Raw genomic sequence first — 26,844 nt, forward strand, 5'->3', positions numbered from 1 at the left:
ATCCTATAAAGCTAATGCACCAGATGCACAACAGTCGGTCAGGAACTAAACTAGAAACTAAACCTGGGTGAGGGGGTAGTAAAGGCTTCCCTCTGCAGAGGCCTTCCATGGTGCAGGCTGCTCCGCAGGTAGGAATGCCTGCCTGTACAATGAAAGCACCCTAGGACCAACTGTCACCCACCACATGGACACTGCTCTATTCCTGACCTATCATGTCAAGACAGATGTAAACATCTATTTTTTGTGCTATAACTTTTTTAAAGAAAAAAACTATTTATCATCAGTCACAACTGCATGGAAGCACAGTGTTACCTCCTAGAGCTACAAATTCAGGGAATGAAGAATTCTTGGAAAACTACAATATAAATTTTGAAACTGTTTTAAGCAATTGAATGCACCTCTAATTTCTATCCTGGGAAATCACCAAATCTATTCATTCCATTCAGTCCTACATCAAAATCAATGTGGCATTCTCAGGAGCCATTATGTGTCTCCAGACTACTTCTGATTTCTACCAATGGCATTGGCTTTCTACCCTGACCCTCAGCACAGCACCCTGATAATACCAAGTGCTCTAAAATAGAGGGGTGTTTTGAAGAGCTGTATTTCTGTTTTCCTTGGATGTGTCTGTATTCTCCAGAATGTGTCATGTGAACAGCACATAGTCTCACTTTCCTACAGTTACTTGTTTTTTCCTTTGAATGCTGGATATTGAATCCAGGGCCTTACTCTCAGGCTGAGTACCTTCTCCACCACTGAGCTCCTCCAAATCCTGAGCATGAATGTTTGACCTGGTTGTAAACGAATCATGGTATTATCTTACTATGCTTCAGTTTTTCGTCACATATAAAAAACTTTCTCAAATGCAAATAAATGCTAGTTATTTTTCTATAAACCTTTTCTTGTCTCTTTAAAGTCTTCACATCAGGCCATAGTCTCATTTTCTAAATGCAGCTAAGAAGCTTAAATAAAATAAAAAATGTCCCCAGGATATGTGGACCTACTGATCTTTTAAAGTGCAGTGGTAAATTACTGCTTATGACGATGTAACATACTGTTTTAAGTGAAAAAATGCAGTAATATGTAAAGTGGACAAATCCTACTATTCGTCTCAGTGGTTATTCACAAATAAAGTAATTATGTACAAATCAGATCAATAACTAGAAAGTTATCATGCCCTTCCTTTATCCCCAATCCCTATCCCAAAGGTAACCACTGCTCTGACTTCTGTCATCATAAGTTAGTTTTGTCTGCATTTGAATTTTATATTAATTGACTCATACAGTATGTCCACATTGGGTCTGGCTTCTTTCAGTCAGCATTATATTTGTGAGATCATCCACTTCTGTTTTAATGGCCTTCACAGCTGTTTAAAAAAAAGTAAGAGGAAGAACCTTGCTTCCTCTACTGCCCCGTTAAAACTACATCACTCAGAACAGCGAATGAATAAGTGCCTGTCTGACCTTGGGCAAGTCACTTAACCTCTCAATTTCTCATCTGTAAAGAAAGGATAACACTGTCTTTGCCTGCCTTAAAAGATTGCTAGAGACAAATGTTATAAATTAGAAGAAAGCGCTTCAAAATATGCAATGAAGAACTGTATGAGTATGTTATTATTATTATCACTCCTTTTTTTCTCTCTAGAGTAAATTACAGGTGAGCGTGGATTTATATAACAGATGTATTCATGTAAGGTTTTCTATGAATCAGGTTTTCATAAATCAACCTATTTCAAGTGTGCTGGGCAATTTCATTCCTTTAAGCAATTCTTTTCAGGGTCTTTTGTAAAGCAATATAACTCTATAATTTCTTTTCCCAGCAACTGAATTTGTATATTTTATACTTCCTTGTTAAGGTAAATGGTTCCTGTACGTTTTAACCTATCTCAAATGGAGAGGAGAATCCTGGAGAAACCATTGAATTTTCATTTGTTTTTGTTTGTTTGGGTTTGGGCTTTTTGAGACAAGGACTTTCCACGTAGACCAGGCTGGCCTGGAACTCACTTTTTCACTCAGGCTGACTTCAGACTCATGGTACTCCTGCCTCAGCTGCCTGAATGCTGGGATCATGTCCAGCATTTTTAACTGTAATTTTTATGAGGCGAGATCTCTCTTGGAATTTTTCTTCCAAATATTGTGCATTTGAGTGCACGTACATACATGTGCTTTAACTTGAAGTCTGGCAGGAGAAAAGTGCCCTGTCATTATTTCTAGGCCTGCAAGTACGTGTGACTCTAGATTGTGACCTCTTTACAGATCCACAGACTATCAATAGTGATTGCTGTTTTACATATTTTGTTACATTATGAGAAGCAAGTGAAATATTGACATGAAATGTTTTATGAACCACAAAGAATTCTATCCATGAACAGTGTTACTGTTAAGACAAATGTCAAGTGGTGTAACTCGGTATGCAGAAAGTCTATGAAAAGGCTGTAGAGGAATATTTGAAAATGTCAGTTAAATACTACAGTCGGGAGTCGCTGGCTTGGGCCTCTTTGCTGCTGTGACTGAGCCCTCTGTATATCACATCGCATTATCAATTTTTCACGACATGCCACTTCTCGTCCACCGGTTAAGACAAGCACAACATGTTTGCCACCTGCTGCCTTGGGTTGTCCAAAAGCACTGGCTCAGATGCGAGTCCTAAGGACTTTTATGACTTTCAAACGTCTCCAATTGTGAAATGAAGAAGCTAAAATTGCCAGCCTACAAAACTTTATGAGTGTGTCAGGTATGGAATTAGTTTTCATAATCCAGGATGGAGCGTTTATACCACAGAAATAACCATCTGAAGATTAGCAGCATGTATGATACAAAAACAAGAAAATCTGTAGCTCCAGCTCTTCTACTTCTACTTAATCCCACTGAGCATCTATTCTGTAAATGTGACCTTTGGGTTTTCTGAGACGCTCAGCGGGAGATTTTTTTTTTTTTTTTTAAGACAAAATCTGGAACTTAAATAAATTTAACTCCATGTAAATAAGAGCAGACCTCCTCTGTCTTATAAAACCAGACACAAGAATACAGCTGAGGTCTGTTCACAACTGGACAACTGGAAGCACTCAGGGTCATCTTCTAGCACCCGGGATCCCTGCATCTTAGTCTTCCAAGCCTTTAGAATTTTTAAACAGTTGTTAAAATAGCATTTTAAGGCATCTTTCCTTTAAATACCCTTGTTGGTTTTATTTTCCTTGACAGGTGTAGAAGCTCTTTAAAACACAAACGATACATAGTACTTTTAAAAGTCTACTAACCAGTACCTGTTTCCTGGATATTATTTTTGATCTAAGCATCTGTAGCTGAAGTTTACTAGACACTGTCATTTCCCTCCCAGAACTCCGCCTTCATTGTCCTTCCCCCAAATTGTATGCAAACTCTACAACATATTTATTCTTTACTTTATCATAAAAATACTTACACTTTTTACTCTTCTTTAATGGCTTCTAGAAATTCAAGAAGAGTTGTTCATTAAAAATAAATTTGGACTTGTGTCTGAAGAATTTATAAATATTTTGATTTGTTTTAATTTTTCTAATAAACACACCATTGAGTCCAATGAATGCAATGTTGTTGAAAATGTAAGCAAGTAATATAAATAGAGAAGTTTCTGCTTCATTTAAAATAAAACTGAAGCCGGGCATGGTGGCGCACCTTTAATCCCAGCACTCGGGAGGCAGAGGCAGGTGGATCTCTGTGAGTTCAAGGTCAGCCTGGTCTACATAGTGAGTTCCAGGCCATCTGGGGCTACAAGGAGACTCTGTCTCAAAAAGACCCCCCCGCCCGCCAAAAATTGAAATACTCAACATTTGTAAACTTGCTTAATATATCTTCCGTTCTAATGGCCTGCTGTGCACAGAACTGACAAACTAATGGGTTTACCAAATTGACCTTTGATGGCCGCCCACTCTTCTTGGTCGGTAGATTGTAGACACTAGAGATGACAGCAAACCTCTCTCCTCACTTGGGTCTGATAGAGAAAGCAAGACCCCAAACTTTCACATCACAAGGAACAAAGAAGAGTATCTCAGCATAACATTGGTAACCAGATATTGGCAGTGAAACCTTGTTTGACAAAAATGCCTATTCTGCATTCAGTGCTAGTCCATCCTGCCTGCTGGGTTGCCTTAGCAACCAGCTAATGCCTTACTATCCCCACTTGATCTGCTGATCCATGAAACACACAAATGCCACATCAACAGAGTCCTTTCCACTTCCTGAGTGTTTTGTTCCAAGCCTGTAATGCATTGTTTTCCAAATCGACAGGGGAAAGCGGACAGACACTAGGTGCTTCTTTGTTTGCTGCCGCCCCAGAGTCCCTGCCAGTAGCTGGCCCAAGGGAACTCTGTACTGGTTCCTGTAAGCATAGACATAGAGGTATCTGAGGGGCACATTAATGCAGTTGGTAACAGAGAGAACATTTGGCTGGCCTTTGAAGCACAAAACGATAGTCTAAAAGGCTGAGTAGATGACTAGGGTCTCATTATTTTACCCTGTTTTTCTTTCTTTTAAAAAAATTTTATTTATTTATGTATTTATTTATTTTTATGTGTTTTTATGCATGCATGTGTTTAAGCACACCTGGATCATGCAGTGCCCGTGGAGGTCAGAAGAGGGCCCTGGAAATGGAGTTACAGACAGTTGTTAGCAGCCATGTGGGTGCTTAGAACCAAACCTGGATCCTCTGGGTCCAGTGCTCTTAACCTCTTAACAGCCGAGCAATCTCTCCAGCCCCTACTCTATTTTTCTTTTCTTTTCTTTTTTTCTTTCTTTTTTTTTTTTTTTTCCTTTTTTTGTCTTTTTGAGACAGGTTCTCCCCCAGGTAGCCCCATCTGTCCTGGAACTCACTATGTAGACCAGGCTGGCCTTGAACTCACAGAGATCTGCCTGCCTCCCAAGTGCTAGTATTAAAGGCATGGGCTGTACCCTGACTTTCTTAATGACCTCTAAGCTGCAGATTAGCTCTATGATTAAATGTCTTTTCATTGGTTTCTACTAAGGGCCTAAAAACCTATATTATATTGAACAAACTAAGATAGCTTAGATTAATCATCCAAAGATAGCAATGATACTGAAAGATACAAATCCCATTCCAACTCTGAAGTCCTGTCAGTTTACATTTTCCTATGTACAAATGCACAAATGCACCTTATATTTATCTATTTTGTGTGCCCTGTAAATAAATGCAAGAAGTCTTTAAAAGCATCTTTGGGACTGTAATCAACTTCTCTAGTTATCATGTCTTTTAACTTTAGAATCTGACCTGCTGTAACTAGGCGGAAACAACATATAGGAGTCATGGATGAGAATCTAGTGAAGTTATAATTAATCCCTCACACGAAATTCTTGGTTTTTTGTCTAAGGCAAGGTCTCAGGTAGCATAGGTTCCCCTCTAAACTCACTGTAACAGAAGATGACTTCTGGTCCTCCTCCCTCTACCTCCCAAGTGTTGGAATCACAGGTGTGAACCAACACACCCAGCCTGTACCGGTATTCGAACCTAGAGCTTCGAGCATGCTAGGCAAGCACTCTACCAACTGAGCTATATCCCCAGCTCTATGATTCATTATTAGATGAAGAAGAAACTTTTCAAAGTAAAGTCAGGTCTATTTAATGTCTGAATTTTTTATATTTGCATACTTAGAACAAGTGTACACATTTTAGGCAAATGACAAATGTATATTCTTATACAAATGTACAAATACTAAAAAGTTATAAACTAGTATAACAGACATGCTCTACCTTCTAACTTCCATAAAACTATTCTCAGTGATTTGGAAAATTGAAATCCAGAAACTGTGTGCTCCTAAAAGTTCAAAGTCAGAATGCAGCGAGAGGAAACTTATGGCCAGCCCTTCCCCGGCTGCGGGGGCTGCCTCTCTTCTCTTCCACACCTTCCTCCATCTTTCAGCTTTATGAGCCTGAAATTACAAAGCTCGGGGTTTTGGATGCTCACAGGACCCAATTCCATGCACACCCTTCAAAATAACCATATATGTTCTTTAATTTTAGTTGTCAATTTGATTGAGTTAAATACCTAGAGCATTAGTAAAGCATACCTCGAGTGTGTCTGTCAGTCAGGGCATTTCCAGAGAGGTTTAACTGAGCAGGAAAGACCCACCTTGAATGTGGCTGACACATCTCTTCAGCTGGAATCCCAGAGAGAGTAAAAAGGGAAAAGAAGAAAGTGGAAGAACCCCTTCCTGATCTGCTGAGGTGTGGGTGAGCAGTCTCCCCTGCTGTGCCTTCCTTGACATGACTGCCCCTGACCACGGTCAACCCTTCCTCACCTAGACTGTTTCTTATCAAGTATTTGGTCAGAGCAACAAAAAAAGTAACTATATCTTTGTCCCATATTGCAATTTGCTTTCATGCACACCCCTGGTATTGCTCACCTGCAGAACAAACCCAAGACAGAAGCAGCCAAGACAGCTGAAGTCATAGGGGCAGAAATCCCTGAGGTTTTGGGCTTGGCATGTCCCCTTACACACAGAGTCCTAACTCAGACCCTACAGTCAGGGAAAAGCTATTTAAAATGCCTTCTTCCTCAGGTCCAGGGCTCCCTGTGTCTGAGGGGAGATTTAAAGAACTGAAATTACACACACACACACACACACACACATACATTTTCATATTCCCACAGCTAAGTTAGAAAAACTGCCTTCTTCCTTCATCCACAATGCTTATCATGCCTTACTTACATTAGTTGCTATGTTCAACAAATTGAATGGCTAAATAATAATCAATAAATAAGGTACCAACACAAAGAAATGAGCTAATTTTTCTCTTAGTGTTATGTCACCCAAAGGTGGGATTAAACAAATTGAATGCAACAGAGTTCCTACAGATTCTTCTTCTGTAGCTTCTACTCATCCATGTGCTGTAGATTAGCATATACATGTGCTTAGGCAGCGTGATTAAAGGACCAGTCTTCATGGGGATAGTGGAAAAGTAATGGCATGTATTTCTAGTCACGGTATATAGCAGTTTTGAAGTTAGGTATAGGAGATTTAAAAGAAGTCCTAGCAGTCATCCGGGTTCTCGCTCAGCTCAAGATGCAGCATCGTAAGGGGTGTGGCCCATGTGTAGTGTTAGAACCTACTTCACTTCATTACAGCCTTATGTGCTTTACAGCTAAATCCACACTGTCCAATACAGTGTTACTAATTACTAGTGACTATTTCAGAATCAGTTTCAAGGCCTGGCATGGTGGCATGCACTTTTAATCCCAGTACTGGGGAGGCAGAGGCAGGCAGATCTCTGTGAGATGGAGGCCAGCCTGGTCTACATAGTGAGTTCCAGGCCAGCCAAGGCTACAGGGAGATCCTGTCTCAAAAAAATAATCAGAATAACTTTCAGTAAATTAACGTTAAAGCTTAATTTATAAAATCTGCGCTAGCAACATTTCCAGTGTTCAATAGCCATGTGTGGCTAGTGCCGCCCCTATCAGATCAAGCAATATAGAACATTTCCATCATCACAAAACTTTCCACCGGATGTCACTGATGTCTCTAGATGGGAAGCAGGCCTGAATACATGAGCATTTATTGTACTCTCGAATTTAAGATGTCTGTGGACCGCAGTATACTTAGACCCTCAAGGCCAGCTCTTCTCAGCATTGTTGATTTTAAATGGGGAAAGAACTTAGACTTCCCCGAATGGAAATATTTTTTACTGAATGTAGTGTGGGGTGATAGGCTTTGTGAACCATAAATCTCTCTCTTTTGTGGCACTCAAGGGAAGCATGTGTAATCACAGAGGACAGAGGAGCCCTGTTAATTTTTCTTTCGTTTGGGGTCATTTCCACTTTGGGTTCGGCACTAAGAAACAATTTATTAAATATTTAGAAGGGACGGAGTGAGCCAATTTCAGGTCTGTGTATCTGGTGAATGTAGAATCTCTGTTTTGGAACCTGATAGTATAGATGCTTAAATACCTAGATCTGTCTTTAATCTGCTAGTGGTATTTAATGCTTGGGTTCTGGTTTTGTCAAGTGATGAGAAAAATGTATTACCCACTTAATTTCCTGAGCTGTAAGAGACCCCCCTTCAAAAGGTCACAGCTTCATGATTTTGAGAAATACCAGTAAATGAGTTGTCCTGGTTTAATATTTCCCCATAAGTCAGCACATGAGGTAGAGGAGTCAGAAAATACTTGCTCTTTTATTAAAATGACGACTCTATTAGGATCTTTTTCCATGAAGTGTTTGTGAAGAAATGTGATGCCATACGGTCTTATGTTTTAGAGGAAATATTTCAAGTAACAGAAATGGATGTTATAGAAACAAAACTCCTAGCTATTTAAACAAACAACTGCCCCCAAACAGGGACTCTTTCCGGTTGGTAGGGTTATAATCTAAACTCATGGTGGAAATCTAGTACATAGAATTTTACATGTCTATATCACTTCAGTTTACCCAGTAATTATTTATGTCGAACACTACCTCGGGTACTGAAGATGTAGACTATGTGGCTGGAAGAAGTTTCTACCTAGTCAATGGATTTTTTTTAATGTGTAAATATATTAAAATATAACCAGTTGAAATGTGCTGGAGTAAAACAGAAAACAAGGTTTGTCCAGGTGTCTTGGAGAAAGATCATAAAAAATGCAAGTTACAGCCCTGAATCCTGGAAGAATGATTAAGGCCTTTAGATGGGGATTACAAGGACATGGACTTCATGTGCCGAAGTCAGGGCCCGAGAAAGACTTGAGAGACGAGGTGCAGCCACCTGTCCAGGGCTGCTTTGCTCCTGTTTTCCTTGTGTTACTCCATCACCCATTTAACTAAACCATGGGCCTTTGCGTCAAGATGCAGCGATGCCTGTGTTCTAGACATTCCCCAGCACTTTCTGTCTGGGTGTTTACCCATGCTATAAAGCCCAAACCTTGTACATCAGCCCTTGAATTCTACTCCAGATATCCACAGTGCCTAGAATGTCTATTCCTTAACCTTCTCACATCAAGCATTCAGGCAGAAGATAAAATTCTGTAAAAGTGTATCTTAAGTGATTACATAAATGAGACAAATTTCCATTGTTTCTTTATAAAACAATTTTGTACACTTATGGGCTTGCAGTGCATTTAATCAGGTTAATTACTATATTTCAAAAAGTTGTAATTACATTTTGTCATGCCTAACTATTGAGAAAGTCTGATACTTATGTTTTATGATTACATTAATATGTTATTCATTCCATTAGAATCGGAGTTTTAAAAAATCTTGTCTGCCTCTTTAATTAAAACAAGGAAAAATGTTTGCCTCCCCCACCAAGAAAAAATTTTTAAAAACGGCGTAATAGTTTGGGTCCCTACCTAGCCTTCCCTTCCTCGTGCTTTCTACCACAGAAGCCAGTGGCGTAGTCCTGTATCCAGCTATGACCAGCAGCAGCTTTCGGAGCTTTGAATTTTACTGTCGGCCATCAGGGACAGAGCAGGAACTGTGTCCACCCCCTACATCATTTCCTACTAGCAGGCAACCAGAACTTGCCTTAAAACATCTCCCTAGAGGCGTCCTAAAGCACGTCATTTAGAACCTCTGCATCCTGTTTAAGTAATTAATATCTCAATCAAATCCGTGCTCACATCAGCAGTGTCAGAAAAATTCATTCAGTTTTTCCCATTCTATAATCTACCAAGGAAAAGATTTTTTTAATATTTGTGAACTAGAAAGTATAGCCAATGCATGATGCTTATAGGGTCATGTTTCTTGGCTGCCTGCTTTGAAGGTTATCTTGGATTATTAATTCTATCTTCTGTGTACATAAGACTTTCTGAAATGCAGTAGACCTCTGGCTGATGAACATACACAGCCTTCTTGATGTTCGTGGTACAGTATAAACGAAATGATTTTTACTTTATTTTGCTGTAGAAACTAAGTTCAGTTCTTCCACCCAAGAAGAATATAATTGCTCTGGGAGCATGAGGAGTGTTATAATAAGCTGATAGCATTAACGTTCCTCAGGTGAATCAAACAATTAAAAACTTAGCATTCCTATAATGAGACACTATTGTTTAAAATACAAGAAGAATGGGGGGCAGAGGCAGGCAGATCTCTGTGAGTTCAAGGCCAACCTGGTCTACATAGCAAGTTCCAGGCCACCAGCTACAGGGAGACCCTATCTTTAAAAGACCAAAAAAAAAAAAAAAAAAAAAAAAGGTATAAGAAGAAATAAATGATTGTGTCTATGTATTCCTTTAGTCATTTCTATAATTTTTATCATAGTCAAAGTAAACACATTGTGTTTATAATATAAGCCCTATGTCAGACAATTACAGTCTACCTTCCGTGTCTGTGTTAGTCAGGATTCTCTAGAGGAACAGAACTGATGAAATGAATAGATATTTATATATAAAGAATTTATTAATCAGCTTACTTCAAAATAGTAACAGCTGAATTACACCTGAGAGTCAGAGAGCCCAGTAGCTGCTGGGTGTCTCCGCAGTCAGAGTGGTTCCACAGAAGCTGTCTCATACTGGAGAGGCAGAGAACCTCAGTTTGAGGTTCTACAACTCACAGTTGCTCAGTTCATAGGCCTTAGCAGTTCCAATCTGCACTGAAAACCTGGAGGGTTCCTGGAGAGCCTTTGGTCCTTAGTCAAGGACGGAAGCCTGGAAATGCTGATTCTGATATCAGTAAAGGAGTTAATGGCAACAGGGTGAATTAACTCTGGCGGGGAGGAAGGCCAAACACGCAAAAGACAAATATCTTCCTTCTGCCTTTCTGTCTGCGCTGTGGCATGAAAGCGGGGGGGGGGGGGGGGGGGCGCACCTCAGACAATGAAGACATTTGCTCATCAGCCTTCACACTATCTATACTCGCCAAGCCACTAGTTTAAAATACTCCATCTACTTCTCACATTGCCTAGCCCCGTCTTTGCTTGAACACTTATTACCTGGAACGCCTTATAGTTTGTTTACTGTCTTTCTGCATTCACTAGAATATAAAGTCCAGGAGGGCATATGGTCACATCCCATTTTAGAAAGTGCACCGAAAGACAGGAGAAGGCTTAAAGGCACAGAGGTCATTAGATGGAAGTCACATTAACAAGTGTGACTTTGAAAAGGGCATAGCCAAGCAGAAGAAGGGCTAGACCACGGCAACTCTGATAGAGCTGATGGACTATGGTCTGAGTTAACACGCCTAACTCTCAGGCCTGAGTTGACATGCTTCTGGTTAAAGACAGTCACAAACCTTACGTTGAACTTGCTTGCTCACTCACTGTATGCTGAATGTTGTATATAATCTTTAGAAATGGAATTTAGCAGGGTTGGGCAAAACAAGAGAGAAAAGTCAAGTATACTGTATATAAAATAATAGAATTATTCTTTTACAGGCTTCTATCTGAACTTTGTTTTGCGTAGCTCTCTGTGATCTTTTCTGGCAGGTCATGAAAACGTCAGTGAAGAGGATTATGTGAACGTTATTGATAATAATACTCTACACTCAGAATTTTTCAATGAGCTTTAAAAATTATTTATTATTTTAATTCTATGTGTATGATTGTATAGCCTCCATGTACATAAGTACACCCATGTCATGCAGTGCCCGCAGAGATCAGAAGAGGGCGTTGGATCTCCTGGAACTGGAGTTAGGACAGTTGTTAGCTGCCATGTGGGTGCTGGGAATTAAACCCAGATCCTCTGAAATAAAGAGAAGCAGTAAGTTCACTAGTGAATAATGCATTTATGACATTCTTTATCCAAGCCATTATTCAAGCTGAAAATATAAAATTTTAAGATTTGACAAGTTGGGCCAGCAAGATTGCTCAGAGGGGCAAACCAAACAACCTGGGTTCATTCCCTGGAACCTACATGGTCGAAGGAGAGAACCAAACTCTGCAAGATTTCCTCTGACATCCACACATGTGCTGTGGCATGCACATGCCCACGCACATAGATCACACACGGAAAACCCCACAAATAATAACTTTTAAACATTAGATGAGTAATTGAGTTATTCTATAGTATCACCTGTTATTTCATAAACTTATATTGTACTAGAAAAAAACAAGGCTAATCAAAGGTAGATGTCTTAACTACTTAGTGACAACATGCCTTAATTTCAAAATTGGTTTTTGGAAAATGGAAGCCTTAATTTAATAAGCTTATATTTGCCAAGCTTGTTGGTACACACTTTTAATCCCAGCACTCAGGAGGCAGAGGCAGGCAGATTTCTGTGAATTCAAGGCCAGCCTGGTCTACACAGTGAGTTCTAGCCCTGCTGAAGCTACAAGGAGATGCTGTCTCAAAAAGACCAAAAAAAAAGCTTTTATTTAAAGATATTTAAAGCATACATAGTAAAATCTTGTTTAGTGAAATAGCTGAGGTATGTGTGTCTGTAATTAGTGCATGCACGCACACCTGGGCACCCATGCATGTTTGTATATTTACTCAAAAGTATGTCTGTTCAGTGCAGCTCTACTCACAGTCCATCCGTCTCCCCCCCCCCCCCCCGTAATGGATGGCACTATCCTTGGCTCCCTGCTATTTTTCCTGTCAGTGAGATTTAAGAAATATATACACATTTTTGGTAACTGAGAATATATATTGGCAGCAAACTTGCAAAAAAATCTATAAGATGTATATTCATAATTCAAAAATTAATGTTAAATCCCTAAAATATCTGCTTTCATTTTCTGAGTTTCCAAAAAAAACACTAGGTTCATAAAACTGAAGGGAAAATATTATATTAAATTTCTTTGGTTATTTGATTTTCTTTAAAATTGCTTTAAAATATACTAGTATAATTTTATGTGATCAGTGTTTATAAATCTCTGATTTAAAATGACCATGGATCAGAGATCAAATTAGAAAATATCAGGTGTGTTGATCTCTAGTTAAATATTTGATGTAAAATTCATTCTTATTTTCATTTGAAATATTCCATTGCAGGAATGTGTATCAACGTAATGAAATACCCAATTTCAGTGAACAGTATTTTTTCAAGTGGCAAAGTTAGATTTACAATAAGAATGAAAGCTTTGTGAATTGAATATATACATCCTCAGTCTAAACACTGAATTAATGTACTTCTTGTTATGTAATTTCCTTTCTAACATCAACATGTTAAGAATCGAAATACTCTGGAGACACTTGAGAAATGGAATCCTAGACAATGATAAAATCTAAGACTTTTCTTCACTCTCAGATCTCCTATCACAACTTGCAGCTTCTGCCCTTGCTTAGCATTAGCATTCATTTCTCAGTTTACACAAGTGAGGGAATGATTAAACATGTTTATGTGTGAAGGGGAAAGAACTGGTGAAGAAGAGAAGTCTGATGCAGACGCAGGGCTGATTGATTGGAAAAGATCCCCCAGGACAGAGCGAGGATGGAGTCCAGAGACTAGGAATGAATTGGCCTTACAAAGTGGGAGGAGTTCTTCCTCCTCTGATACAGGAAAGGGGGTCTGTTGTGGGCTTGGGTTGATGAGAGACAAGATGTAGAGGGAATTTACACCTGATTGTCTATTTGTTCTGCAAAATCTAAAACAGAGAATTTCAAATAGAGGAAGTAAGATGGGGGGAGAACACCCACAGATGTGACAAGCCTATTGAAAACATGGTCTGGTGGAGTGAAGGAAAAATAATAGAGGTGGTGTGACACAGTAACTTTCAGTAAACTAGAGTCCATTATAGGAGGAAATTAGTCTTCCTGTGAGGGTTATTACAAAGTAACTGGGGGGAACAGAGTCTCCAAATATTTCTGAACACTGTGTGTATTTAATATTTTTGGATGCATTTTGCTATGATCACAGTTGTACTTTCTTTGAGGTTACAGGGATGAAAGTCAAGTGCCGATTAACTGAAATGTCACACAGTGAAAATCAGCTGTTAAGTATAGCGCACTGAAAGAGCTTTCATGTGAAATGATGTTTATAAACTCACTAAAGCATAACAAAATCAAATACATTTCTTAAGGAGCTAAAAGAAAGTGCTTAATATTGTTATTTTTAAATAGACATATAATGAGTCAAAACTGCAGTCCTAACACTGACTTTGTGTTTGAAAGCCAGGCCTTGATCTGGGTAAAGCCAGCAGGGTCCTAACACTGACTTTGTGGTTGAAAAACTGCTTAATTTCACAACTGTCACATTTGCATTTTCTATGTAAATATTCTCATTCATCTCACTAAATAGTCTATTCTGCCCACTTCTTGGGTGTCAGTCTAACAACATCCGGCAACATCTGTGTTCCTTTCTCAGGTACATACCAGGTGTTGCATTTGGCCTTGCCCTTTCTAATTTGTAAACAAGTTTTTGTTCAGGTTAGTTGACCAAACTTCCTAAGAAGTCAAGTCGAACACAACACACTTCTGTGCAGTGCTGTTATTTCCTTTGTAAATCTGCTTAGTGGTTTGCTGAGGCAGATACCATCTAATGTGTCCATGTGCCAAAAAATAGTGTTGTGCTGTTTCTAGCCCTCCAAATGAGACTGAGATGATAGATTGGCAGGTATTCAAGGAAGCAAATGCAATGGGACAACCAACATTTTTATTTCTAAGAGAGAAATCAGAGTCCTCTTACATGGTTAATGTTTTTCAGAAAATTAAAATAGAAAAACAAAAGACTCATCTTGTACTTCCAACTGAAATTTTTCCTTTTAGCATATTTTAGTATGGCAAGGGAACTTTATGGAATAGGGTGGTTTGGTCATCTAAGTTTAAATGGCAATAGTATTACACTAATCAAATTGTTTTCACTTTCAGGGACCTCTGGGGCCTCCAGGACAAAAGGTAGAGTGTATATCAATGCTGAGAAAGTAATTATATTCCTTTGTCTAATGGGAGCAAGAGCAGTGGATGGAATTAGCTACCATAAACCATGCTGAGGTAGTTAAGTCAGTACATTCTGTTTTCTAAAACTACATCCATTTTAATGTAGCATTAGATTTCTAATCTACTTCATTGTAGAATATTCAGGAAGTCCAGACTCTCTGAGCTGTCTGCTGAACTTATTAGGTCATTGAACTTTTAACTCAAATATCAGTAACACATCCTAACAGCATTTAAAATATGAAGGATCATGTGACTTTGCAAATTGATTGCTGGCTTTGGTCAAATATAGAGCCGCCCAATGGCCACAGAACTGACCAGAACAGAGGATTGCATGATGCTTAGTTCATGCACTGCTTGCCTCTCACTCAGTGCCCCTCTTGGATGAGGTAACCTGAAAAGTGGCTGATTGGAATTTCAGTGTTATCCACAATCATCCAAATTGACCATTCCATTCCGAAGAGGAGGATCTAGGAATTCTGAAATCACAGCAGTGCTGTGGTGATAAATACATCAATAGCAGATAGATGGCCCTTTGCCAGTGAAATATCACTACCCTCCTTTCTCTAACCTCCCACCCTGACAAAGGAGGGAGATGATATTTAACCTGCAAAAACTAAAGAAAACAATTGTATTAACAGGTGGAAAAGTGATTATTCTTTATTGTTGGAATCCATCAAAGATAGAGACTTTTTACTCCCAAGCACTGGGCATGTGGCATCTGTTGAAATGTAATCCTTCAAACCAAGTAAAAGCCCTGCTCTGGGAGACAGCATGTGTGTAGGAACACATTGTCCTTCGCAATGTCTCTATTAAGCTCAGTGTGAAATTGTAAAGCTAGCCTAATCCACATTTGACCAGGATAAAGTGGCAGCTTCAGGCTTTGAGAACTCCTTTAATACCCACCCCATAGGATCATTGACTGCATTTTTAAGGAACTTGCCATCGCAATTTGTTTCTTTTAGAGCAACTTCATGTTAACGTGACTATTTAATGAAAACTTCTCCCATTATTATAAAAGAAAAAGAAAAATCTATTTTCCTATTCTTGGTGAAAGGAAGCACATTGTACTTAGGTTTCTTTTCTTTTCTTTTTCTTTTTCTTTTTTTTTTTTTTTTTTGGATAATTTGTTGAGAATTTCATTTTTTGGTGAAAGAAAGCACTTGTTCTTTTGTTTTTTTTTTTTTTTTTTTTTTTTTTTTTTTTTTTTTTTTTGGTCTTTTTAAGACAGGCTCTCCCCAGCTGTCCTGGAACTCACTATGTAGACCAGGCTGGCCTCAAACTCACAGAGATCCTCCTGCCTCTGCCTGAGCGCTGGGATTAAAGGCATGCACCACCACGCCCGGTTTGTACTTAGGTTTCTTAAACGCCTGAAGGGGAGGTATGAAGGAGAAACAGCATCACCATTTGAAAAAGTTTACTACTGCCTCTACGATCACTTAAATGTCATGGACTGTCTCTGGTTGTGGCAAGTTCTCTTGCTCTCAGTGTGCCTTCCACATCCACATGCTCACACCCAGATGCTCACACTCACCCACGGAGGTGTGCTCATGTTACCTTCATTTTCTGTGTACAGAAGTTGTATTGTCCCTGGTCAGTGAAAAACAGTTATGACACCCTTTTGAGTCTACTTTGGAAGACACATTCATACTTAATGTGACTTAAACACACTTCCTGAAAGTCCGGGAGGCGGGGGGCAGTGGTCCAAATACAAGAAATTTCGGTTTACAGCATGGGGCCATTATTTAGTTGTAGGATAAGCAGTTGTTATTTTAATTACCTTCTGTTTTGTGTTATATAAACTTATAAAATTCAACAATTACTGCTAGGCTTTTTCCAGGTGGAACTAAGATTATCTAGATCTTAAAAACAAAATTTAGAACCATGTGGCCTTCAAAAAGATGTGGCTTTCAATTTAGGATATGAAATTCTTTAAAACCATGTTAGAGTTAAGTATTTGGAAAGAATATTAAATTTTATCTCTAGTTTCTGGTAAGTTTGAAGACCTGCCTACATTATTATACCATTATCATATATTTGAACACAGTGGAAATAAAGCCTTAAAACTTTTTGTGTAGAAGTTGTATTATGTTCTAGCAATGTAAAGTTATGGCTGACATAACAATCACAGTATGGATTTAGAATTGAAATATATATGATTACCCTATCAACTTCATTTAATCATGCACTTCCTTAGGGTTCTGTTGGAGCCACCGGAATTCCAGGGATGGATGGACAAAAGGTGAGTTCTGTTGAATATAGGATTTCTTTTATAATTCAGAGATTATTAGAGGCATGGCATTATTCTAGGGAGTAAGGCTATTAATAAGTATGTATGCTTATAAATATAGGAAGGTCATTTTAAAAATTATCAAATCAGCATAACTTTAAAGAAGCTTTAGTTTGAAGCTAAATGAATGTGTTACATTTTTACGTTACCTATAAAATGCAACTGTCTCTACCTCACACGTATAGATGAGGTAGGGGAGGTGCTGTACTTCAGGTTCATCATGATAAGCAAAATACACTCTAGTTTATTCTGGTCCTGGGTAAATTAATATGTATTTTTTCTTTAGCAAACGTCATTTGTATAAAGGGAACCTATTTAAACCTTCTGAATCCAGAAATAAGCTCTTTTCATGGTTAAGAAAAATTAGGGATGAGATGGGCTTTCCAAATTCTGTTTCTATAGTTCTGTTGTACTGTTAATGAGGAGGGGAGGAGATAAGTGGAGTAAGTGTGTATGTGCACACACCTCTGCGCACAATATCTCTGTGTGTGTGTATATGTATCCTGTTACATAAATTTTTATCAATTGGACAAAGCATCTACAGTTATTCCACAGATAAGTCTGGTGTCTGCTCCTAATGTTTCTACCAGCTCTCCAATCTGGAACTTCTACAGAGACCAGCAAAGTCACTGTGGGAGGTAATAAAGCCCAGAAGCTGGGCTCAGGATTTTCCTATCTCCCTCTGAGATCTGGACCCAGCCCCTAGAAATCCCATGACTCATTCACTCATCTTCCAGAATATTTTAAAACCATGTGCCCTGAACCATGTTCTGAAATCACAAGGGTCGCAGCCCTTAGAGAGAACAGGCTTCCACCTGTGGCCCTTTTCATACCCTTTTTTCTCTAAATCTACCAACTGGCTGAGGAAATGTGTCTGCCACCTAGAGGCTGTGTAGATTTTGGCAACGTCCTCGAATTCTGTAGCCTCTTCTGTAAGAGGAAGACGTGCAGTCCTGCCTCATAAGGACCATGTGAGGATTCAGTGGAAAAATAAGTAAAATGCCCTTCAGTGGCATTTGCTATTACTATTCAACTTTTCCTGTATTTCATTTTAGTGAAATTCTGGAGGTTTGATTAATCTGTGTTTAAAAGAGGCTGTTTTCAGAATTAATCGAAATCCAAGTAAAATTAATATTCTCAACCAAAGTTCGCAGCACCATTAATCTATAGAGCAAACACAGCACACTCATCCACAGGTAAAGACCCATGCCACAGCTCCATTTCCACTTAGGAAAATACACATCACTTTGCCTCCCAAATCCTCATAAGAACGGAAGATTAACCTGCTTAGAGCTTAGAACATGCAGATTGCGAGGGAGCATCATTAAAAACTTCAAAGCTTATTATAAGGGAGATACGACAATTATGCAACTCAAGATGCTTTTACCATTGGTGAAAAACCAAAATTTGCATGCCTAGGGTTAATGTTTTGCTTTTGCTTTTTTGTCTTTATTTCTTTCCTTTGTCCAACTTTAAGACCATCATAAAAATTTATAGAAACCTTTAGCCTGTGAGAAAAGAACTTTAAAACTGTCTCATAGACTCCTGAAAACTTCATATTCTTTATTTTTCTAAGGAAATACGCAATTTCCTTAGAAAGAGAAGGCACGTGGCGTTTTCTTGTAGTCATCAAGTTTAAATCACACCAAGGAGACAAGCAGTTCGTGTTTGCAACTTTGTGTTTTGTTGTACATCACTGCAGCATTTTGAATGTGTTTTCTCTAAAACTGTCGGAAACAAATAGTTTCCCACTTTTATGGAGGTATCAGTGAAAGGCACTTGAGTTCATTTTCCTACTCCACACACCTAGAACTAAAAGCTCTGTGGAACCATTATTAAACTGAAGAATCATTTGACATAATTTATGGAATTTTCTATAACTTTGTTAGAATATTGACACATCAATTCTTTAAAAAATCTGCACTCAGAATAGGTGTAATTTAAAATCCCATATTTTTCTCCTCTCTCGATGTTTTTATGTTACTTGGCCTTAGGTAAACTATTATCATGGTAACTTACTTGAATAACAATTAGTGCCAAGCACTGACAGAGTAAATCTTGGAAGAAGAAAACCGACAACAGGTAAACCACATGAGAAGTCCAGTCTACGCACCTTAGCCCACATCCTTGTCTTTTTATTGCTATAAAATAACGTCAAAAGTTTTCAAGGTTAAAACCAAATTATTTTTCCTCTGCAAACTAGAATTTTCTGAGTCCTGGGGCATAAGGATTCTTTCCAAAGCAAAAAGATAATATCAGATAATCTTGTTTGCTATATTTTCCACAGGCTTTATAGACCTTATTTTTTAAGTTTAAAGTTTAATGTAAAATAAAAATTGATATTAGTGTGTCATCTATGACTCTACTCCAGATAGCTATGTGGTTTTTAAGGAACATTAAATTTTCATTGGCTTGGGGCTATGGTATTTGGAATTGTTTTTTATCTCTCATCCAGGAGCCTCGTAGTTCTTCACTGACATTACTCTTCACAGAATACTTCTAATGGCATTTTTTATTATTATAAGTATATTTAGAGAGCAGATAAATCGAAGCTTCCAGACTTCCAAATGCCAAGCTGTTGATTCAAGTCTACACAGTAAAGTATGCATGAGTCCAGTATTTTATGCCAGGGTTTTTTTTCTTTGCCACCTTGAGTCTTTTTAAAAGTCTGAATTAAGGACTAGGAATATAGGCCAGGAATAAAGTATGTATTTGGCATGTGTATGGCTAAGGTTCAAAATCTAGTACTCAAAGAATTTTTGAATTAAATTCCTGAAGGATTTCAATGTGTTCTAGGTCTGTTTTCTGGCAGTGATGTATTTCTGGCTCCATGTATTTGTAACTTTCTGATGTTACCCATTAAGAAAAGATAGGAAAAAAAAAAAGGAAATGGCTGATTTCTGATTCCAACTTAGGTAATAGTTCAGGGATATTATCTTACAATAATTTAGTTCTTGCATAGGTTAGATGTGGGTATTAAATTGCATTTATTAGATTTCCTGTCTTCTGAAGTTACAGTTCTAAGACGCTAAGACCACTCTCCTTTAGGGGGCTGAGACTCCTTTTTTCTTAGCACTGTCTTATCCCCACCTGTGTACCCTCAAGCATCTCAAAACACTGCCCACTCTCACGAGAATTGACTTCTCATTCAGTTCCAGTTTAACTTTAGCTAAAGATCTATCTATCTTTTATGCTATTAATTTTAAGTCTCTTTAGAGGCAAATAAAAAGTTACTGAAAGAAGTCTACTAACGCTGACTTACAGTAAGACAACTACAGTAACATTTTCTTGCGAACCACGGCTCCCCCTCTGTTTCATTTAAGTGTGCTACTATAAAGCTGACAGCTAGCTATCATTCTAATATGTTGAGCAGATCACACTGGGACAAAGGACAATGAGAAATTAAGGGGTTAGATGGGCAGAGGTGTGAGAGAAGTGCCTCACAGGCTGCTTTGCAAAACAGACCAACCAGGCCAATGAATTGTGGCATCATGAAGTCCACTTAATTGCTTTTTTTTTTCCTGTGTTTTTGAGACAGGGTCTCCCTGTAGCCCCAGATGGCCTGGAACTCACTATGTAGACCAGGCTGGCCTTGAACTCACAGAGATCCACCTGACTCTGCCTCCAAAAAGCGTGTGCCACCACACCCAGCCTGAAAAACTTTTTTCAACATTCCTCTTCTGCATGTCTGTTGATTGATTCACTTTCCTCAGTCATTGATCATTCAGCCTTGCAAGTACCAGGGACCACCTGAGCCCCAGGACTAAAGCTGTATCTGCCATCAATGGAACTCCCAGGCTGATGGGGCCCAGAGACTACAGGAACAATATATCAAATGTCTGTTAAGTTGAAATGCTATTAATTTACTATGGAGGAGAAAAATGGGGTAGCCTGGTTTGGTGGGAAGAATTAGGGAACCCTAGCCAGAATGGGTGGCTCTATAAGATAATTCAAGTCTCAAGGATTTGGCAGGGGAAAAAGGAAATATTATTATGCCGCAGTATGTATGAGATGAATTATAGACAACCTTGGTCTTGAAATTATGTTTCTAAACATAGTGGTGGTAACCACTGTGGATTTTTTATTTATCATAGACAATTTTTCCTCTAAGTTCTGTGCTACTAAATAATAAATCAGTCAGAAACATGTTTTTATATCATTAGTTCTTCTAAATCATCTCTAAATAATACTGTTTAGTTTGAATTTTTATTAATATAAAGTAGTCACAAAATTACTCAGTTTGGCAATCCTAGCAGGTTAACCTCTATTTAGATTCATTTATTCAATTCCAGGCTATTTGCCAAAGGGCTTGTAACCATTTCTCAACTGTGAAACAGTATTGCTGGTGTTAATTTATAAGGAATTTAATTCTTTTCATTATTTTCTTCTCTGCCTTTTCTGACCAGTACAGAAAACAGAAGTTGTATAATTACTAAAATTATAAATCATCTATTAATTTCCTGGCATGGTTTTAAGTGTTATATGCATATCATCATCTCATGTAATCAATCTTAGGAAGTTGGTGCTATGATTAAGTATATTTATAAATGAGGACACTGAGGCACAGAAAACGGCAGTATTCTTTCTACCCAAAGTCACGCAGGTATAAACAGCAGAACAGACTGGGCTATCCGCTCCTATTACATGATAGAGGCTGAGAGTGTGGATTTTAAGATGAGAACGTTGTAGGTTTGCTACGCAGTATTTATGTGACTTTGGACCGTTGACCTTTTATAAACTTTGGTTTCTTCGCTTGTCAAACAGAGATTACAATATGTGCTTCAAAGTTCAATCAGAAAAAAAAATAAAGGAAGAAGCAAATGTAATTGTCTATTGAAGAACCTGGCTGTTTCCTCTAAGTTGGAGACATTAATGTCTCCATGATTCAGAATCCTCCTGGGGTCCAAATGCATATTAGTACTCAGTATTTCTCATTTCACCCTTCCTTGCTGACCTTTAGAATTTTTTCTGGTTGAACATATATTTAAAATTTCTATTAATAATTAAAACAATTCTCTTTCCAAAAGGAAATGTGTATCATTCAAGTTGTATGCAGGTTTGTTATTCAAAACTGCACTTTAGGGAAGAAGGTATCAGCTGGATTTTTTAAAAAGAAAAGAATCTTTAAGGGCATGTTCTGTTGCAAAGTCTAAGATGTAGCAGAACTCATTGTGAAAATGAAGGCATTTCCTCGAGCTGTGTTAACTTGCAAGTGCTTTGCTCTGGTGGCTGTTGCTTGGTGCGGGACCCCACCGCCCTCATCTCTTCATCCTCCTGCTGCCGCTTTGCCGCGGGCCTGCTGTCCTCTAGGCTGGGCTCAATCTTCACATCTCCAGAGGAAGACACATCCCCCAAAACATGCAGCAGCACCCTTCTGAGTTATGTTTTGAAAAGGATGCTGGGTAGTGCTTCCATCTGATGCAGGCAGGCAGGGCCCTTCTTCTAACCCTCCTTTGTCCATTGGGGTGGACAATTCATGGGTCAACAGGACATGCCCACTTAGAATCCATTCTTCCTACTTCAAGATCATGTCCCAGGTACCAGGAGCCAAGAATTACTGCCTCATTTTCCCTGAGTCTGCTTCCAGAGTCTGCACGGGTCCCTTTCCTAAGCCCATACTCCTGAGTGCGACCACACAGGAAGGGGAAAGGGAAGCAACAACTGTTGGGGAAGTTCAGTGGCAGATCTCGCAAGCTGGATATTAGCACATAACCCCCAAGGCTCTTCAGAGTGAGAACAAGGGCTGAAGAGAGAAAGGGGCCTGGGAGGAAGAGGAGGGAGTTCCCATGGAAGGCAGTAAGCAGGGGACTACTCCCACAGGATCCTCCAGTTCTGTGAATATGCTTGTGACAAATAATGCCTCTCTTATATGTAAATTCTACCCAGATAGACTCAATCCTGCTATTTCTGTGATCTCCTAAGTCCATAGCTGTGTTTTTGTACTGTACCTTTTTACTAATTGTTCTGCATATGTTTCTGTCTACATTACTGGCATAGGAATCTGAAGTACTGACCAGCAGCCTTCCTTCTAAAATAGCTCATGCTGTGATTTATTGATATGACCGTCATGAATTTATTATTGTACACTTTTAAATACATGTAATTTTTAAACATTAATAGGGTTTTTTAAGCTTTATGAAAGCTTATTTGCTAAGTTTACTCTAGGTAGTATTTCAATCAGTTTAAGAGCCATTTTAGCTGAAGCAGCACATTTCTATTAAATTCCTGGCTGGCCTATCTGTCTGCTTTTCTACTAATTAATATCATATTACCAAAGTGAACAAAGAGATTCTGATTTGATGGAAGAAGTGTGCTGATTGGACAAATAAGACAAACCTTCCCTACAGAGATGCCAATTCTCTGATGCATGACCAAATCTAATTGTACAGGATGAGGTTTCTGATTTTCCTTAGCGCCCTCTGCCCTCAGAAAAAGAAGAGTCCACATTGGGTGTGCAAGTAGCAGCTGAAAATGTAGGAACTCCACAGAGAGTGAAGCTGACTTCCCAGGATGGTCTGGGGGGAGGAGGAAGGTGAGATAGAAGAGAAGAAAAGGGAAGCCAGCCAGCCAAAGGCAGACTGTAGCTGACTGTGGAGAGGCGTTTCCCCCAGAGGCAGCAGTGCTCCATTCAGACCTCACAAGGTACCTGAAAAGAGGTTGCTGCTTGAGGCCAAGGATGAGGAACTAGCCAATCTACCAGAATTTGTCTGGAAAAACTAGAGATGGTGTGTAAATACATCAACTAACACAGCGGGGCTTAGACTCCAGAGCCTGTGAAATTGGGTCTAGAGCCAAATCTAATCCAGTCTCTGAGGAATAACAAACCACCATCTGTGGTCCAACAATAAATGATTAATAATAATAATAATAAATCTTACTAGGAATGAGGAAGCAGTGATTCCAGACTGCAGCCTTTGTAGAGGATATACTGAGCCCCTTGGAAGCAGACCTTGATAAGAATCTCACTCCCACCTCTTTCCAGGCTCTTGTCCTTGAGATTGTCACTTGCCTACTCTGAGCACATTTGTTAGGAATAACTTGGTAGCTTCCCTTCAACTAAAATAGCTCCTTGTTCTCTAAATGTTTTGGAGTGAGCTTGTGAGATAAGTGAAGGTCCTTGGGAACTTTGGAGGTATGCTAATTCAGAGAACCAGCAAGGCCCTATCTGTTTCTCCCCCTCTGTCTGAGGCAAAGGGATGAGAGGAGGAACTGGAGGAAGACAGTCCAGTAAATGGGTAGCTGACGACGGCTCTGAACTCACCGGCAGAATTGATGAGGTATTTCGTCCTCGAGGTCAGGAGGGCCTGGTAGCTTTTCTTTCCCTTTATTCTTGGTTCTCGCTTTTCATTTTCACCCATCCCCAACTCACTTTTATTCTTCTTTGGTCCTCATGGTTCAAGCTGAGGCAGGATGACTTGAAGGAGTAGAGTTCATTAGCGTGCACACACACTTATTTTCCAATCCAGCAGTCTCCATCTCTTACTCCATTTAAAATTTTTTTTTAATTTTCTGTGTATGCATGTATTGCCTGCATGTAGGTCAGTGCACCCGAGTCGTGCAATGCCCGCGGAGGTCAGAAGAGGCTGTCAGATCCCCTAAGGACTGGAGTTACAGACAGTTGTTAGCTGCCATGTGGGTGCTGGGATTCAAACCTGGGTCTTCTGCAAGAACAACCAGTGTTCTTAACCGCTGAGCCATCTCTCCAGCCCCATCTTACTCCATTTTTATAGTGTATTCTCATGTGGGTTTAAAGCTTTTGCTTTCCTGTAATTCATTCATTATTCCCGCATCTCTGTACTCAACAATTCTTATACATAAGCACAGTTAATAGGCACTGTCAAGGAGTAGTGAGCATCCCAGCACTCGGGAGGCAGAGGCAGATGGAGCTCTGTGAGTTCAAGGCCAGTCTGGTCTACATAGCGAGCTTCCACCGAGCTGGGGCTACAGGAAGATGCTGTCTCAGAAACGCCAAAAAAGAAAAAGAGTAGTGAGTAAATCTACTGAGGCAGCTCTTGATCCAGCTGCAGCAGAAGTGCAGGGCAACAGCTTTGCCACATAAAATGCAGGCTACCTTAGGCCAGAATCCTGATAACTCAGATTTGTTAATATGACTTGGTTCTTCTAATATTAGGTATAGACTTAATTAAAAAATTATTCTTTGTTTATATGAAATTCAAATTTAACTGAATGTCCTGTATTTTTCTTTGCCAAACCTGGCCATCTTAGGAAAACAGAAAAGAAACATTTTTAAAAATGTACCTCAGGCAATTAGTGAGAATAATAAAAGTCGCGGATAAAGCAAGTGGTGCGATGTGATGAGGGGACAGGGCTTCTGTGATAAGTGGACAGTTCAAGGCTGAGGGAGGTCTAGTGAAGAGGATCAAGCACCGGTCCCAGCAGGCTCCTTGTCACCTGGAGCATCAGTGGAGTGACTGAAGAAAGGGGTGATGGTGACCGTGAAGAAGCAGTGGCTGAAGGCCACTGTCAGGATGTGAGTGTCCACTCAGAGTTGGGGGACTGCCTTGGAGAGAACTAAGTGAAAGAACTTCATGCCTGACTTGCTTTTATTTTTATTTTTTTAGATTTATTTTTATATGTGTGTGTATGCCGTGTGTGTGTGTGTGTGTGTGCCGTGTGTGTGTGTCTGTGTGTGTGTGTGTGCCGTGTGTGTGTGTCTGTGTGTGTGTGTGTGCCGTGTGTGTGTGTCTGTGTGTGTGTGTGTGCCGTGTGTGTGTGTCTGTGTGTGTGTGTGTGCCGTGTGTGTGTGTCTGTGTGTGTGTGTGTGCCGTGTGTGTGTGTCTGTGTGTGTGTGTGTGCCGTGTGTGTGTGTCTGTGTGTGTGTGTGTGCCGTGTGTGTGTGTCTGTGTGTGTGTGTGTGCCGTGTGTGTGTGTCTGTGTGTGTGTGTGTGCCGTGTGTGTGTGTCTGTGTGTGTGTGTGTGCCGTGTGTGTGTGTCTGTGTGTGTGTGTGTGCCGTGTGTGTGTGTCTGTGTGTGTGTGTGTGCCGTGTGTGTGTGTCTGTGTGTGTGTGTGTGCCGTGTGTGTGTGTCTGTGTGTGTGTGTGTGCCGTGTGTGTGTGTCTGTGTGTGTGTGTGTGCCGTGTGTGTGTGTCTGTGTGTGTGTGTGTGCCGTGTGTGTGTGTCTGTGTGTGTGTGTGTGCCGTGTGTGTGTGTCTGTGTGTGTGTGTGTGCCGTGTGTGTGTGTCTGTGTGTGTGTGTGTGCCGTGTGTGTGTGTCTGTGTGTGTGTGTGTGCCGTGTGTGTGTGTCTGTGTGTGTGTGTGTGCCGTGTGTGTGTGTCTGTGTGTGTGTGTGTGCCGTGTGTGTGTGTCTGTGTGTGTGTGTGTGCCGTGTGTGTGTGTCTGTGTGTGTGTGTGTGTGCCGTGTGTGTGTGTGTCTGTGTGTGTGTGCCGTGTGTGTGTGTGTGTGTGTGTGTGTGTGTATGTGTATGTATGTGTGTCCTCAGAGGCCAGAAGAGGTCATCAGATCCCCTGGAGCTGGAATTACAGGCTTTTGTGAGCTGCCTGACATCGGTGCTGGGAACCGGACCCGGGTCCTCTGGGAGAGCTGCAAGTGCTCTTAACTGCTGAGCCATCTGTTCAGTCTCCTGACTGTTTTAAAGATATTTTATTTTATGTGTATGTGCGAGTGCCTGCATGCAAGTGCGCAACATGTATGCCTGGTGCCCATGGGGACCAGAGAGGTTGGATTCCTTAGTACTGAACTTGTCAGCAGTTGTGAGCCACCTGATGTGTATGCTGGGAACTGAACCCCAGTTCTCTGCAAGA

General features: G+C 39.8%; 1 protein-coding gene across 5 annotated transcripts in view; it reads left to right on the forward strand.

Moving 5' to 3' along the window:
• Col25a1 (collagen type XXV alpha 1 chain) overlaps nucleotides 1-26,844 on the forward strand; it is a 514,093-nt gene that overhangs the window by 393,410 nt on the left and 93,839 nt on the right. For all 5 annotated transcript variants that reach the window (XM_008843537.3, XM_008843526.2, XM_008843531.3 and 2 more), the window contains exons 11-12: nucleotides 14,706-14,732; nucleotides 16,969-17,013. In XM_008843537.3, coding sequence (XP_008841759.1) covers nucleotides 14,706-14,732; nucleotides 16,969-17,013 — 72 coding nt within the window. The remainder of the gene's footprint in view (nucleotides 1-14,705; nucleotides 14,733-16,968; nucleotides 17,014-26,844) is intronic.

The sequence above is a fragment of the Nannospalax galili genome, unplaced genomic scaffold (genome assembly GCF_000622305.1).
Source record: "Nannospalax galili isolate Female #2095 unplaced genomic scaffold, S.galili_v1.0 scaffold571, whole genome shotgun sequence".
Lineage (NCBI taxonomy): Eukaryota > Metazoa > Chordata > Mammalia > Rodentia > Spalacidae > Nannospalax > Nannospalax galili.